The sequence below is a fragment of the Fusarium proliferatum genome, assembly GCF_900067095.1.
Source record: "Fusarium proliferatum ET1 genome assembly, contig: FPRO_scaffold010, whole genome shotgun sequence".
NCBI lineage: Eukaryota > Fungi > Ascomycota > Sordariomycetes > Hypocreales > Nectriaceae > Fusarium > Fusarium proliferatum.
In genome coordinates, this window is record NW_022194799.1 from 968,642 (window position 1) to 984,770 (window position 16,129).

At 48.1% G+C, this 16,129-nt stretch overlaps 7 protein-coding genes and 2 non-coding genes across 9 annotated transcripts; 5 read left to right on the plus strand and 4 right to left on the minus strand.

Annotated features, from left to right (window-relative positions):
• Positions 1-831: 831 nt before the first annotated feature.
• On the plus strand, positions 832-2,007 carry FPRO_11785 (uncharacterized protein; the record flags this gene model as incomplete). The annotated part of the gene is made up of 2 exons (XM_031221298.1): positions 832-1,528; positions 1,583-2,007. 2 exons carry the CDS (start codon positions 832-834, stop codon positions 2,005-2,007), a joined length of 1,122 nt encoding a protein of 373 aa, XP_031086871.1.
• Positions 2,008-2,843: 836 nt separating this feature from the next.
• Positions 2,844-3,308, minus strand: FPRO_11786 (uncharacterized protein; the record flags this gene model as incomplete). Its single annotated transcript, XM_031221299.1, has 1 exon — positions 2,844-3,308. One exon carries the CDS (start codon positions 3,306-3,308, stop codon positions 2,844-2,846), a length of 465 nt encoding a protein of 154 aa, XP_031086872.1.
• Positions 3,309-5,958: 2,650 nt separating this feature from the next.
• Positions 5,959-6,048, plus strand: tRNA. Its single transcript is given in 2 exon segments — positions 5,959-5,995; positions 6,005-6,048. It is a non-coding gene; the product is annotated as a tRNA-Ser (tRNA).
• A 332-nt stretch (positions 6,049-6,380) lies between these two features.
• FPRO_11787 (uncharacterized protein) lies at positions 6,381-7,921 on the minus strand (the record flags this gene model as incomplete). Its single annotated transcript, XM_031221300.1, has 5 exons — positions 6,381-6,741; positions 6,791-7,174; positions 7,231-7,547; positions 7,596-7,617; positions 7,665-7,921. The coding sequence occupies 5 exons, from the start codon at positions 7,919-7,921 to the stop codon at positions 6,381-6,383; spliced, it is 1,341 nt and encodes a 446-aa protein (XP_031086873.1).
• Positions 7,922-10,745: 2,824 nt separating this feature from the next.
• FPRO_11788 (uncharacterized protein) lies at positions 10,746-11,912 on the plus strand (the record flags this gene model as incomplete). The annotated part of the gene is made up of 2 exons (XM_031221301.1): positions 10,746-11,121; positions 11,176-11,912. The coding sequence occupies 2 exons, from the start codon at positions 10,746-10,748 to the stop codon at positions 11,910-11,912; spliced, it is 1,113 nt and encodes a 370-aa protein (XP_031086874.1).
• Positions 11,913-12,284: 372 nt separating this feature from the next.
• FPRO_11789 (uncharacterized protein) lies at positions 12,285-12,971 on the minus strand (the record flags this gene model as incomplete). Its single annotated transcript, XM_031221302.1, has 3 exons — positions 12,285-12,747; positions 12,798-12,876; positions 12,935-12,971. The coding sequence occupies 3 exons, from the start codon at positions 12,969-12,971 to the stop codon at positions 12,285-12,287; spliced, it is 579 nt and encodes a 192-aa protein (XP_031086875.1).
• A 386-nt stretch (positions 12,972-13,357) lies between these two features.
• On the minus strand, positions 13,358-13,459 carry tRNA. The gene is made up of 2 exons: positions 13,423-13,459; positions 13,358-13,401 (listed from the first exon to the last, which is right to left on the minus strand). It is a non-coding gene; the product is annotated as a tRNA-Ser (tRNA).
• A 607-nt stretch (positions 13,460-14,066) lies between these two features.
• FPRO_11790 (uncharacterized protein) lies at positions 14,067-14,975 on the plus strand (the record flags this gene model as incomplete). Its single annotated transcript, XM_031221304.1, has 1 exon — positions 14,067-14,975. One exon carries the CDS (start codon positions 14,067-14,069, stop codon positions 14,973-14,975), a length of 909 nt encoding a protein of 302 aa, XP_031086876.1.
• Positions 14,976-15,684: 709 nt separating this feature from the next.
• On the plus strand, positions 15,685-16,113 carry FPRO_11791 (uncharacterized protein; the record flags this gene model as incomplete). Its single annotated transcript, XM_031221305.1, has 1 exon — positions 15,685-16,113. The coding sequence occupies one exon, from the start codon at positions 15,685-15,687 to the stop codon at positions 16,111-16,113; it is 429 nt and encodes a 142-aa protein (XP_031086877.1).
• Between the last annotated feature and the right edge of the window lie 16 nt (positions 16,114-16,129).

Here is a 16,129-nt window from a genome sequence, read left to right on the forward strand (position 1 = left end):
ATTGTTTGGCATGATAAGTGAATCAACAAAAGTTGAGCTGAGAATGTAGAGAAAGAGAGATACCCTTAGTCACCTTGGCTACTGTCGAAGAAATTGGTTCCTGTGCGCCGTCATCTGACCTGTTTACCAGTTTACCGCCGCCAGGTGAGGAGACAGACTCCTCAACGGGTGTTGTGTTGTATTCACTCTCTGTTGTTCCGTTTCCGCTCCCGACTTCAAGGTGTCACAAATGATTTGTCACCAGGGTTACCATACAGCAATTTGCTTGGAGTGCCACAACGGCAACAAAGCTAAGGGTGCTGGCGGGATTGTGCATCTGATCACTTGTTGGCTGAATGATGTGCGGTACGTACCAACCAGCCACTTGCAATCTGGCCATGTGAGTTCCGGATTTGCACTTTAGGCTAGCTCGCTCACGGAAGGCAGCTAATTTGAATATGTTAGAGCCCGTGAGGGAGGGCTGATGATGATGATGATCCACCCAGGCTCAAGTCAAGTCAAGTCAGGTCAGGTCAAGCTAAGCCAAGCCAAGCCAGCCACGCTGCTCCACTGCGACGCATTTTCTTTATTCAAAACAGGATTGCTTACCAACAGATGGTTATTCTTGCGCTAGTGGAGCATTATTGATGAGATAGATACCTTTGTCTATCAGAAAGTGGAGGTTTGCACTTCAGCCAACCGACCTTGTGTCCTGATTGCCACTCACATCAACTCATCCTGCAATCTTTGCTTGGGTATTTCAGCCCCTTTTCCCCAACCACTACAACGACACTTTTTCTTTCTCATCTATTGTACCTACACTTTGCTGTCACTCTGATCATCGCCGTGGAGATGGCTCTCTCATTTACAGCATCTTTCTTCATCGGCTGGGCTGCTGGGGCCTGCACGATTTCCCTCTTCATCGCAATCATCTTCCTGGCTTTTAGAAGGACTGCACGTGGAGCTTCTTTCTTCGCCTTTTTGAGAATCGGTCCCAAGTGCGATGGTTCTGAAGTCTCTACCAAGCAAACTGCTTCAGCCACGAATGCTCCCACTCCTCAGCACGACCCAGTGCCCCTGTTTGTCCCAAACCCTATCGCATGGCAGCACAGAGAGCTGCACGAGCGTCTCCATACTATCGTGGGACCCAAAGGAATACATGAGAATCTCAGTTTCGAGGTTTTCATCAAGTTTCTTGCTCTGAAGCTTGTCTACGGCGGCCAAAATCCTGCCATCGAGCCTACCATTATGCCCGCCATCGAGAGGTCCATGTTCGATGATCAAGAACTCACCCGTCTTGCGGGCAATCCCCCGGAAGGTCAGACTTGGTCTGAGTTGATATGTGACCGAGATACCCGATACTACGCCATCTGGACATTCCTCATCCGCCTCATCTACAAACGAATGCATCCCACTTACAACAAAGTTCCGTGTGGTGATTATAGCCTCTCAGACTCAGGGCAGCCCACCCGCGACATTCAAGAATGCCTGTTGCCTCCTGAGGTCTCAAGCTGTTTTCAGCTCATCCCTAATCGCTACGTAGCCCTGAGTAAGCTCACTTTCTATGCCAGCCTTGTAGCGGGCTCTGCTAACATGACCCCAGCCGAGGACTTCGTTTCGGTCTGGAGAGAGGCTACCCTCCTGTTGCTCAGGCCTCTTTACAAATTGATATATATACCCGCGACAGAATTCCCCGATGACGGGAGTGACCCACGGCAGAAGAGGATCGATTCCATGGCCTCCGAAATCGTCGATGCGCTGAAAATGGAGCTCCTTGATGCTGGCGGCCGTCCAGGCGATGTGATCAAAGAAAGGCTGAGCACCCAACTTGGCCGCGCAGCAAACTCGGCGCTCATTTTCTTTGGGCAACCCTCAGAATGGGAGGCTGACTGGGTCTCAGACCAAGGCCGCCTTGTTACCCCAAGGATCCGATTCATGTGGAATGGCCAGGTCAAATGGACCAGGCCGGGTGCGCTGTACCCTGGCACCCCATGGGCTCCCATAGAGGTAGAAAAGATTAAAGAGTAGTCTACCTCCCTAATCTAGTGGCTGCTTGTGTGTCAAGCTCCTGGTTACCGAGGCTCTACCTTTATTTTCCGGAAGTCTTGTGGTTCCCTTTCTGCCTGATGCAACAATTTGTATTTAGTTTATCTTTAACGGCCAATAAATCAGTCAATTCGCGTTCTTCTCGTTTGAATAGAATACAAGAATCGCATCCAGCATGCTTATGTGCAATAATTGCATTCCTAACATTGGACGAGAAGCAAGATGACGAGGAGCAGCCATTAGCAAGAGCTAAGCAGCTTGCAGTCCTGGACTGGACTCCGATCGCCAAATCACAGCCGCTCGCTTAGTGAGTGGCCTGGGCCAGTCCATTTTACCAATAGGTAGACGTGGCTGTGCTGCAGTCTCTGTTGACTCCTATCATTTGCTGAAGACATGTTGCCCAAGCAATGCCAAGGTTGTTGGAAAAGAAACGACTTGCAGCAGGGTCCAGTCACAGGGTCACGTATCACAGTCACTCACATCCTGGTGCGTTCGGCATTCCATGTCAAAATATATTAGTAAGTGATTGAAACATGCTATGGACCAGTACCAGAACGCTCACTCCCCCATGCCTGAATTTCAGCTGGAAATTTCCGTCTACGGGGCGAGGGCACGAAGACTGTAGTGCCTCGGATACGGTCGGGATGATCCTTGGAAGACGAAAGAAACTAACATAGTAATGATAACAGAGAATCAAATGGCATCCTTCTTCGAGCACGCACGGGACATTTGACGGCCAAGCCGGAAATCAGAGGCGCGTGACCCCCTACTCCTCAACTGTAAGTGTCCGCTTGAGGCAGCTCGTTTGCCGTAGGCCCCTAGAAATCGGGAGGCATGTTGCTTGCCCAGCTCGGCTTCGGCTTCGGTTTCAGCGTCAACTTGAGCTGGTGCATGACGTTGACTGCCGCCATGAGGGAAGAATGGTTTGCTCCGAGAGCCTTGCCCCATTCTTCCCATTTCCGCTCATTTTCCATCAAGGCTTTCAGAGCTGCACCCTTGTCGTTTTCTTCCGGGATATAGCCGTTGTACCTGGCGAGTGTGTCGTTGGTTTCGGAGATTGTTCCGGTAATCCAGCTGAGCATGCCTTCGTGGTCGCAGATCAGATCTCTCGAGGTGTTGAGGAGAATTTGAGCATATTCAATGTCATGCTTGATTTGATTGGCCAATCTTGTGCATGCCTGAGCGTCCCGATGCATGCCACGAACGGAGAGCCCAATGTCCGCTATCTCCTTGCCCATTTTCACCGCGCCGGTGATTACCGGAATAATCTCAATGCCAGACATGTTGGTAGAACTGTTGTGTGTAGAATGAAACGGTTGATGTTTTGTCGTTTTGTGTATAGAATGAAAACTCTGCCGGCTGTGTAGGGCAAGCGGTATGTGATCGGATCAAGATTGAAGAGAAGAGACTGATGAAGAAGGTCCAGTCAGGCGTTAGAATAGAGGTGGAAGAGGGAGATTTAATTCTTTTCAACTGTTCAATGATCGGAAGTTCGTAGCTGACTGTTCATTACAATATAGCTCTAGGCGCTGTTTCGTCTCTTTAGCTTTGGCTTGAAGCTCAGCCGGCGTGGCCATAAGACAAAGAAATAAACACAGCCATTAGTATCATGGCTTCATCTGGAAACTCTCCAGGTCAAACCGGTGAAGCTATCCCATGTCTATCGCAGAAGCCACTGCCGCGTTATCAGAATGGATGTCACCTCTCTGCAATGCGTGACAAACTCTACGTGAAAGGATGCGGTGATTTCGGCCAAAGGTTTAACAAATGATGGCAGATACTATCTCTTTTTCTACGCTTATCATGTTCGTCATGAAGTTTTTGGGACCTTGTTGGGGTTAAAAAAGAACATCACTTCTTGCCCTGGGTTCCTCATGGAGGTTGCTAGGTGGCTGATTGCCACCGGGATTACCGTGCAGGCAGCCAAGTGACAGGTCCCAAAGGCGGTGGTGAAAATGGCAGTCTATCGCTTTCTTCTACACATGAGCCAACGACAATACCCAAGCCCCCAGGCTACGGTAGGTCACCAGACGTCACTCTTGACGGCGAATGGGCAGCATGGTGGTAAAGTCATCTCCAGGCTGGTTAAATTGTCGGTTATTGGCTCTTCTGATTGGCGAGAATTACAACCAGGTTCCAGGTTAATACATCAAAAGATACCTAACATACAAACCCCTGCCACAACTAGCAACGGTAAAATGCGGAAACCCGAATGGGGGGCGTTTGGTGTTGTTCTTTTTCCTTTTTCCTTGAGTCCAAGCGTTTAGCAGATGATTGACTTTGTTTCACGGAACACAGCTGGCGGCCTACCATGGCTCGATGGGCTGGCTGACTGGGTCGAACCACTGGCAGGATGAGAGTGTAGTTACTTATTTGTTTGTATATGGTCCGCCGTTTTGGATTACCAGAACCGGTTGGACCACTGCGCCAGTGTGCACGATTCCACGCTGAAGTGTAGTTCGCGGCATGGTACTAGGTAGCTTCGGAGTGAGTTGCTAAAGATAGGTAGCACATTAAGTCTGTTTTTCATGCAAAATCCCTTGATATCAGTGTAAAACAAGATGAGATTGACAAAATTCACATTCATCCAGAACAGCCAATGCCATCATTTGCATATCTTGGTACAGAGAACTATAATCTAAATAAGCTGCTACATAAGTCTTTTATGATGGTTTTCCTCCAAGATACATGATACGCCACGCCGAAATCTTGTATGGGAATCAACTCCGATAGCACAGAAATTCCTTCATGCGAGAAGACCGACCTCACGATAAACCGACTCTAGATACGTGATTGTCTCAATGACGTCCATAGTGTCAAGAGCTTTCTCATAAGCACGGATGGCTGCCACAAGTTTATCCCGCTTATTCTTAACCTTTCGAAGTTTTCTCTGATCCTGTTTCCTTTTTAGAAAGGCCTTGATAGATGTCTTGAAAGAGCTCTGGTTCCTGTCCTCCTTTTGATCGAGGTTTTCATGTTTCTTGGTCTCTTCATTGACGGATTCCTGGGTGTTCTGTTCTTCTGCGCAAGCGACTAGGTCGTTGATTGGAATGCTGACGGATTGGCCCGGACTAATTGTATATACAGTAGAAGATCACAATCCGCAATTAGTATATTAAAAATTAAACATGATAATTAATGTCTTAACGTATAAATAATTTATGAAGGTTACTGTTTGAATCTTGATTTAAGTTGCTGTTATGATAAAGTAGCAAGAGTTAAGATTACATCAAGTTTAAGTATTGATCGCCAACTTACACCATTAAGCTTCATATGCAGTAAACACATTCCAAACTCAATCTTACACCCGCTTACTATTCAAACAAACAAACAAACAACTCAATGTGTGGCAGCGCATGCTTTATCCGCCCTTTTGGGTTTGATTGTTCTTTTTGGCCTTTGTTGCCTGCCCTTTGATAAAAGCAGTGCAATGACCCTGATGTGGCTGATGATGTAGTCATGAAATTCCGACATGCCAACCGGCTCTAATTCTAAGAATGCCTTTCTATGTTGCCAGAATTGGAGGCTCCCTTCTGAAAGGAAGCGAGTCAGGGTGTTCAACTGGGCCCTTTGTTAACGTCGCATCATCCTCGAATGAAGTTTTCTTTCACACCAGCAACAGTCCGATATCTTCTTGGTACCTTCAAAGTAACCAGACAATGAGATGAGTAATTCTAGAGGCTGTTTGGCCAAATCATAATCACATCCCTATTAATAGCCCTCGCATTCGGCCTGTCACATGATCTCAAGTTGGTAGATCTGGATGCTACTATACGCAAACATGGTCTTTGAATGGCGGGCAAACCACCTTAATTTCGATATGAATGACTTTTTTCAACAAATGATAATCCTCCTGTCAGTTCAAGTATATCGTGTGTGACCTCGCGCTGTAATGGCACCTCTTTGCGACGGGAATAACATCAATCCGGTCTAGGCAACGTGGCGGAGTGGTTATCGCGACAGCCTCGAATTACCGTTAAGCTGTTTCCCTCGGGAGCGCAGGTTCGAATCCTGCCGTTGTCGATGTTCTTTTTGTCTTTCTATATATATAATCCTTGCATCTCTGCTGTTGTGAATCCCAATACCTTTTGCGAGTGAGGGGGCCTTGCATAGGCTAAGACACTTAGGATTTAAGACATTTATTACTTATTAACTATAATAAACTTTGAGAAAGTATATATATATCTGAGGGCTTGTTACATACTTGCTCTCTGAAAGAAGACTTAATATCTTGCTAGTGATACTGATAGAGTTCTATGGATATCCAGGACAAATGCATTTCATTGTTGAGTGACTTAATGATTGTAAAACAATCCAGACAACAGCAACCAAGACTACACTCGCCCCGACACGAGTCAACTGATGTTCAGCTCACCAACAAGAGCCACAACAGAAGCAAACCCGGCATCAGTAGTCGGCCTGATTGAAAGCATACCAGCACCGAGATCCCACTCGGCAATATGGGCATTCTCCTCAGTAGCCCTATCCGGGCTGCCATCCGGCGTAGCAGGAATACCGAAAACTCTGACAGAACCACCAGAAGACTTAGCTTCCTCAAACAAGTTGTCGATCTGTCCTGCAACCTTGTAATCTCGGATGTAGACCTTGAAGCCGAGGTTCCTCACGACGACGAGATAGTCTGGGAAGGCAAGGTTGCGGGACTCTTCAGAGGCGGTGTCTGACAACTGATAGCGTCGTCCCGGGCTAGGAACGTTCCTAGGATGATATGAGCATATACGAATCTTGTTGGACAAGTACAACTTACCAATCACCAGCCGGAACACAAATGGTTTGAATTTCATCATACGAGAATTGCACGTCGAGATTAGTATCGGTGTCCATAGAACCGAAAGACACACCCTTCTCGTTGGTACTTCCTTTGCCGGTAGAGAAAGACAACCACGGTCCATAGGAGAATGCGTCTGTGGACGCATGGCCAAAGTCGGATTCGTTGATCTCTCTACCATCAGCAACGTTGATCTGAGTAGAAGAGTCACCGTCGCCAACGCCGTTCATCCAGTGTTCAACTTGGGCAGTGTACTGAAGAGACATCCACTCAGGGACATATGTGATGGCGTGCGGTGTTCTGTCTCTCTCAAGAAGTTCACGGGTGATGTCAGCTGAGGCGTGACAAGCAGGCATTGTGATGCTATCAAGGTTAGGATTCAGAAATCGGCCAAAATGCTTCGGAAGATGATATCTCACCCTGGGACTGACTGCCCGCCAATCAGGGCCTTGACGATTCGATTGAAATCTCTGGCTAGCGAACTAGCAGTTGGTCCGCCTATGCTGAGGAGGGTAGCCTGATAGTCTGCGGCTGCGGCCTCAACCTTTTGCTTGGCTGCCGAGTATGCAGGAGCATGCGATGGCCACCATTGAGAAAAGTCTTGCTCGCCCGTGAGGCCGTAGCCTTCTTCTTTTTCAAAGGTCTCCAGGGCACGATCCCTCTCGCGCAAGGCCTGGTCAAGTGCACTTGCCAGGGTTCGGCCTATCATCGTTACCCGGACTTGATCACCCTCACCCTATGACTTATTAGAAGAAGCAATTTGTTGCACATGCAATTCACGTACAATCTTGACAGTCATCAGATATCTAATCTTGGTCAGTTCATGCGCACTGTATGGTGACGAGGTGCTTACTCGAGCAAACATTGAGTATAGGTTTTGTGATGAGCCGGATCATAGAAGAGATCATTAGTTTGCAAGAAATTGTTGATGATGTTGTTGATTCCGTAGTTCGTATAGGCCGGGTCGATATCTTGTGACGCGACTGGTGCCTTTTGCGCATGCTTTGTGAAGAACAAAGCAGGCTTATGTCCAGGCAGACCACCGACAGCATTCTGCACAGCCTTGCAGTATGCCAGCCACAGATACTTGTCGACTTCGTTGATCGCCATTTTTTGCGGTAGATACTCAAAAGCGAAATTACGCGGAATGCAGAATAAGATGGAGAGTCGCAGAAACAGCGGCAGAGCGAGCGCGGGATGGGGATGGAGACGCGGCTTTAAGAGGAATCTGAGCAAGCCATGTCTCTCGCATGTGTAATCACATATTGGCTTTGACTAGTTCTAGGCCCAAGGTGATCTGAGGTCTGCAGATGCGCTAGTCTCGTAGCCCCAAAGTTTATCAGGCACCATCAAGTTTGGCCTCGCTTCAGGCTTCGTACCACTAACTAGATCTGATTTCTGGGGACTCGGCTGTAGATCCGCTGCAGATGGTGCGGGTACCAGTATTCCACCATGAATAGTTTCACCCGCTTGACTGAGAACTCTCTAGTCACCTCCGCGAATGCGATTTTAATTTGCCATCTTCTCTAACCGAAGTGTCTCAGAAGGGTCCGAGCCTCGTGGGAGAGGGGATCATGCACAGCTGACAGCCTACCCTGCCTCATCGCAAATTAGCACAAGCGATAATGTCCGGGGTCCGATCAACGAATGCTACTGTACTCCGTACAGAGTCCTCCGTACCAAGGGGCCAAGAAGCCACCATTCCATAGTTCGACGTTTTTTGGTCGTTCCCCGCGTAACCGGCAACACGATTGGTGGCTTGCGATAAGGTAAGTTCCCTACTCTGTACATATTCGGAGACCACAGATCCCATTTGCTGATTGTGAACGCAGAGGCAAGACTGTGCGACGAGAATTGTTCTTCTGGAATGCTCCCGCTGGCCAGTGGGACGTCCAATAATACAGCGAGGTTCAGGCAGCTGGTCAGTAGCAAGGTTGTTGGCGATGGTGATACACAAAAGGATGGCGCTCCCCTTCGTATCGCTACCCCTGCATCTCAACACCCAATCGACGATTAGTTAATCCCGCAAAAACACGCCGGGACTTGCAGCATAAAATGCATAAAGATACCGTCCTAATCTTACTTATGTACCAATGTGATGGCGGACCGGCACGCTGGGTCAACTCAAGCGCCACAACACGTTCTCGGCCGGACCATGGCTAGACGAGCCAACAGCTCGGATAAGGCCCAACAAGCGGGTAATGAATGGCAGACTAGAATGCGGCTCATTCGCAGCTCTGGACTAGAACTGAAGCGGTGCAGGATGCAAGAATTGTCTGTGGAAAACCATCCAAGAGGCCGCATCTGGAAAGTTCCAGTGCAGTAGCCAATGGGTGGGATTTGGCTTGGCCTTGTTCTAGCGGGATGTTGCACCAAGGGACTTTTCCAGAATCTAGATGATTAAAATCTGACAAGCATGAGAAGTATAAGTGTATACTCGTTCAATGTCCTGAATGCACAGGGCTCCAGTAAAGTTAAGTGAATTGAGTTTGTGACAGCCCTATCTGCCATCTTAAAGTTCTTGGCCATCCTTATGTCGCATCATTGTAATCGATATCAGCAAGTGGGGGGGATTACATAGGAATATAAATGAACAGCATATCTGTCGCGCAACCCTGGCTTCAGTCTAAAGCTACCCTGAAGAAGGATCATTTCTCGGAGGCTTGATGGATTCACTGGTCGGGGGCATTGATCGTAAATCCTACAAGTATTATCTTTTACCAATGAATAGCTACTACACTCTGATGTATCGTTGATAAGTTGCTCTTTCGCAAATGGCTTTAATTCAACATAAAGTGGCCAAGACATCCAGATGTCTATCGTGCGCTTCATATCCGGGTGTTTCGCCCATTTATTAAGGTCGCTTTTATATCCAAAGTTGGCAAAATCAGGCCAAAAGTCTGGGAAACTGTACCCAAAGGAACACGACAAAAACTCCATAGGGGTCCGTAAATCATCCCAAACAGCGCGTCGGAAGGGCATTACTTTCACCTTCAAGATACCTATTGCAAAGGGCGCCTCTAGCTTGTCGATAACAGTCACGTAAATCCAAACGGCAAAAGTATCTGAGTAAGTAAAACAACATCCTGTAATGCGAGAGCATGATGGCTATGCCTTCTTGGTGTATCTGATAATAGGTCGGGAGACGACCTAGAAAGCCACGGAAATGCTCCAACTCTACTCTCAACTTCCATGATAAAGTGACGGCAGTGCATAGATACAAAAACTTAGGCTTGCACATGAATCTATGAAGCTATTGAAACCTGTCCCGGTCTACGAGCACCTATCACCTGCTCGTAGTAGTCTTGAAACGTGCAGCATCAGTCTAGAAAACCACTACGTCAACTTGGGTATATGCTTGAAAACACCCTTCAAACCTCCAACCAATGAGAACCCCCAATTTCAAATACGACTTACGCACACGCATTTCCCCATCTCGACTTTTGAGATGACATCGTGAAGATCTCTCGCGATGTGGGCTCCCACCTCCCGACGAGCCCCCACAACACGCGTGTCCTACCTTGAGCTGCGCGTTCGCGAGCCAATCGTCGTCACCTCTTTTGCCTGACTCGTTTTACATTCTCCGCTATAGGCTGGCCCTAAACCAGACCTCGGCAGTGCTTTTTAGGTGCCGTCTATGCTTCATTCTTAGCTTGGCAGCTTTATTCGGAGAAATTGACCGTTTGGTTGTTTTCCGTAACATTAACGCGTCACAGCGTGTCCATGCGCCTCTCGACAATGCGAATATGCAGCCTCAGCGCCACTCGGTATGTGGGTTGTTGTTGAGGTCGAGAGGCGGTGGATTCGGAGCTTACAATAGATATAAAGAATGAGCCTCTGCAATTGAATCACAATCTCGATATCCTCATCACTCGCATCAGCCTCTTCCAGATCGTTCTCTAACCAAATACAAACTATCATTGAAATCATCAACATGCCCTCTTTCAAGAGCCTCCTCGCCAGCTTCGCCCTCGCGGCTAGCATCGCCTCGGCCCATCCAGGACATGATATTGCTCACGAGGCCGCCGAACGTCGCGAGTTTCTCAACTCTGTCAAGCGATCCTCCCTCGCCCACTGCGCCCCCAAGCTTCGAGCTCGTGGTATCGAGGCTCGCAACATCGCTCGTCGTTCGGCTCAGGTTAACAAGGCTCGCCAGAAGCGAAGCTTGAAGAAGCGCGATGCTGATACCGCCCTGAACACTTCTCACAACAAGACTTCTCAAGGCTTCAGCCCTTGCACTGCCCCTTCGGTCCTGTTTGCCAGCATCAACTCTTGTGTTTTGACTCCCGAGGTTACTCAGGGTCCTTACTGTAAATGAATTCCGTTCCCTTTTTGTTTCAGGGACATTAGCTAAAATAATCCAGATGTGGCCGGCGAATACGTTCGTGAGAATATCATTGAAGATCAAGAGGGTCTCAACATCGTCCTCGACTACCAGGTTATTGACGTCGAAACCTGCGACCCTGTCCCCGATGTCTACCTGGAGATGTGGCACTGCAACTCCACTGGCGTATACTCTGGTATCGTTGCCAACGGCAATGGCGATAGCTCTGATGAGACCAACATTGACCAGACTTGGCTTCGAGGCATTCAGAAGACCGACTCTGATGGTGTTGCTCAGTTCGAGTCCATCTTCCCCGGTCACTACACCAGCCGTGCTACTCATATCCACGTCATGGTCCATGCCAACGCGACTCTCCTCGCCAACCAGACCCTCGGCCGAGACAACTACGCCAGCCATGTTGGACAAGCCTTCTTTGACCAAGACCTCATCTCGCAAGTCGAAACTCTCGAGCCTTATGCTTCCAACACCCAGGAACTCACCCTCAACGAAGATGATGGTATTCTGAGCGAAGAGACACAGACCGATGGTGTTGACCCCTTCATGGAGTACACTCTTCTCGGTGACAGCATCAGCGACGGTCTTTTCGCTTGGCTTGCTTTCGGCATCAACTCCACCCAGTCTAGCTCCGTGTCTCCGGCTGCCTACTACTACAAGGAGGGAGGCGTTGCCAACGAGAACTCCGGTGGCGGTATGGGCGGATCTGCTCCTTCTGGTGCTGCTCCTGGAGGCACACCTCCGGCCAAGATTGACGAGTAATAGAATCCTACGGTGAATTAAATCCGGGATGCGACCGGTTGGATCCATGGGTGTGGATACTGCTAGAATACCGTGTTACCGATATACCCGAGTTTCCCGACGAAGCTGGGAAGTTAGCAGATGTTGTGATGAGTCTGGGCAAGCGATTTGCGATTTGTTGGAGAAGTGCCTGCTTGGTCTGGAACTAAGTTCATTGTCTATATAGAATTTTGCGTAACTGTTTATAGCTCATAGAGAGAAACCGTTTTTGTTGATCAAGCTCCACGCCACTTGCCACCAGATGGATGATGAGAATAGGAATGGCTCTACAATGCTATTTAGCAATAGTTAATGGACGTCGAATTGATCCTCGATCGTGAAATAGCTTAACATCTAGATCCAGAAGGCCAAGACAAGACCACCAAGAATACTCAGTATCCACGTAGCTGCCTCTGACTTCTTAAACTGCGCCTTCTTGTATCCAATCCCCAGATCAAACACCAAGTGTCGAATACCATTGATAAAATGATATGCGAACGGAAACCCTAGCAGTCCAAATTTGATTGCGGCCTTGGTAGCAAAAGGCAACGCTCCAAAAGCCGACACCAAAGCAGCAGAGTCAAATCCTATTCCAAGATAAGGAGCTACAGCATGGGCGCACAGGGTCAGGTAAGCTGTACCACCTACAGCAAGGCCTGTTATTCGAGTCCATGCTGATGCACTGAACCAGACTTGTCCAACCTTGTAGATTGTGAGGTTTGGAGTGACGGGGCGGTTGAGGCGTTGTTTGACAAGAATGTCGTGAGCTTCTTTCTGGCTCGTGTGAACAATCTCTGGGCGTTCTCTGTAAGAAGATCTGAAGGGAGTTAGAGAGAAACCAAGAGGAAGTTGAAATTGAGAACTCACCTTGCTTGTTGGGACAACAGACGGGCCAAAGCCAACTTCGGGATGTTCTGGTTGAAGAAGACTCCCGGTCGTTCAATGCCTATTGAGGAGCTTCAACAATGCTATTGCGATTACACTTCTAGGTTCAGGTGTTTTACCTCTCATGGCACCAAGACCAAGTCGTTGTATGCTCATGGTGACTAACCAGTAACAATAAACGTCAATCCCAGAGTACTTTTAGACGAGTTGATTACGCACTCAATGGCAGCCCGAGAAACAAGATCTAAGCTATCAAAGCACAGGTCTTTCTTGTGTTCACACGTGATTCTCGCTTTTCGCGTCTTCGACTTCTTCCGGCATCAGCCTGCCGAGAACATCGGTGTTTGTTGTGCGACCTGCCGGATGTAAGATGCCGGATGAAGGACACGGACCCTACCTGCCAGACACTATCATGGTTAAGTAAAGAGAGAAATATTTAGGCCATTTCAGATAATCGCGTTTAATCTCTACGCGCAAACAAGCCTACAGTAGTGGTGGTGGTGCTCTCAGGAACTAAAATACTAGAAGAAATAAAAAAGAAACGACAACGGCATGATTCGAACATGCGCTCCCGAAGGAAATTGATTGCCAGGGTCTTTTAAACCGCTTCGAGTCAATCGCGTTAACCACTCCGCCACGTTGCCAGTGGTTATTGGACATTTCTCACGATCAAATTCTGGTCTAAGAACCTAGCTCTGCAGTTTTTGCACGACTACAAATGGTAACGTATTCTAGTGTCATCTATCTTCAGCAATCAGCATGCTTCATCACCAGAGCAAATTCCTTTGGAAATTCAAGCCAAGGAACCCATTGTCATTGGTGTATCGGTCCAGCAATTCATTAGCTCGACTTACACTTGATATAAGGTTGAAGATAAGGTTATTAGTCATACACCGTGATTCACGATCCAGGAAGGAGTACCTTCTATTTTTCGCAACTCAATTAAATGGCCACGTTTTCCTGACTAAGTGCCTGTGACGAAGATAACTTCATGGATGATTGGCGTAGATTGCCCTTCGCAATTAAAATCGAGGCGCCCGACTTGTTTCATGGTTTTCAGCTGATCCCTAAATCGTGCTGGTTTGAATGCAATGAACAGGGATGGATCCATGCTCGAGAAGGGCTGGCTAGGTCATTTTATCGCTCGCGATCCCACAAGAAGCTTAAGTACCTCCTTATCTTCCAGTGAATAGTGAAAGTGGATGTTCATTCATCCAAGCTTATTTGCTCTATTGATCCGGCGACGTTGAGATGCGTGCCTTTTCGTCGACATTCATCAGCCTAGGCCTCGCAGTCCTGGCAGTTGCCTCCGACGAAGATGTTGTTTCGTTCCCCGCCATCGGCGAAGTCGACATCGTGTTTCCTAGGGAAGATACATATGCCGCCGAAGCCCCATTTCCCGTCATATTCGGCCTTCAAAATGCCCCAGTGTTGACCACCTTCAGCGGCACACTCAACTGGGAACTTAACTGTGCATATACTTTATTCGGCATCGGTCGACTATACTTGGACTTTTTACCTGACTCGGAGCCTTATTACTTTCTCAACACGAGCAAAGCCATCGCTGATGCTGACGAGGGTGGCCAGTTTCAGTACTGGCGTGGCGAAGAAGATTCTTGTATCCTCAAGTGGGATTTACGATGGACCACTGTCTGCGAGCCACGCAAAGATGGTAGTCTTCTCTTGAAGAACAACCAGTTCGAGCGGTCTGGAAACGTAACTTTCACCCTTCGCCCTGGCGCGAAGACTGCAAGAAAGGCTATCGCAGAGTACGATGGCTGCGCTATTGGGGGAACTGCTGTGAGGGTTGAACGCAACCATACAGTTGGCTGTCCTATTCTTGCCGAAGACGCCTCACCGAAACCGAAGCCTTGTGGTTTGGATGTCAAAAAGGCCCGCAGCAGTCTTGCTGAGGCTGTTGTGAAACCTACCACGAGCTTGACCGCGATACCCAGCAAAACGACCGATTCAGGTATGGATGCAACAGGTACTGGGACAGAAGGTGCCTTAGTGACATCTAGCACTGGAGAGGCCTCTGGTCAAAGCAACGGAGGTGGAAAGGATAATAATGGTGCACAAGCATTCGCTGGTAGCAAAAGCGGGCTCTTGACGGTGTTTACTGCTTTGCTTACTAGTATCCTTCTCGAGCTAGTTATGTAGATTCAGTAGCACAGATACGCAGATAGACTAGTTGAATCAGTTGCCCCATCCCAACCTCAACCTCGAGATCTGAATTTCAACACACAACGCATGGCTGCATGAGATTTCACCACCATCATTACAAGTCATTTGTAGCACTTGGCCAGTACACATTTCTGTTCATGAAAGAGACCAACTTTCCATGTGTTCTTTCGCACTAGTCGAGGACATAGTTGATGGTGCCATCCATGAAAGCCTAGACTTGACTGTACTGGCAAACAGCTTCGTCCTGATTTGAGCTACGGAGTCTAAAGCACCTCTTTGCCGGCTTCAAGTATAGGCTTTGCAGACACTAAATATGAACAATCTAATTTCTCTCTCATAATTACTGCTTCTGTCGATAGATACTGCTTTTTAGCTTTCTTAGCTGGGGCCACAGACACGGCATGCACGGTTATTCAAGCCGGCCGAGGGCCGAGATCAATAACAAGTCCTCAGGCGTACAATTACTGTGTAAGAGCTGTAATAATAGCGTCCTGAATTATTAATTGAAAAGGGCTGTATTTATTTCAACGTTATCTGATCTGGGCGTATATAAACTTACGACGGCCTCATTTGAACGACAAGATAAGTTTCACACTACCTTCCTCCGACAATACTCAAGGGATTCGCGGTTACATCAAGTCAAGTTTCACAATCCTCAATACATCTCTGCTCTTATCCCTACAATATGCCCTCAGTAAAATACACCACTCCTCCCGGCTTCACCCAAACCCTCTCCGACGCCGTCCATTACTCCCAAGCCGTAGATCTCGGCAACGGCCACTTCAAAATCTCAGGCCAGGGCGGCTGGAATTCTAAAGGCGAAATATACACCGACGTCACTAAGGAAACTGAACAGACAATTCAAAACGTCGATGATGTTCTCAAAGCAGCTGGTCTTCGTGGATGGGAAGACGTCTACTACATACGCAGCTATCATACCGATATTGACGCCACACTATCTCCTCTAGCTGAGGCTCTTAAGAAGCGAATTCCTAACAACCGACCTGGAGGTGTTGTGTTGGGCGTTGCGAAGTTGGCACTGCCGGGTATGAGGCTGGAAATCGAGGTCGACGCTAAGGGTTCGAACTCAAGGGGGTCTTCAGCAAAGATCTAACCTCGATCAACCTTAT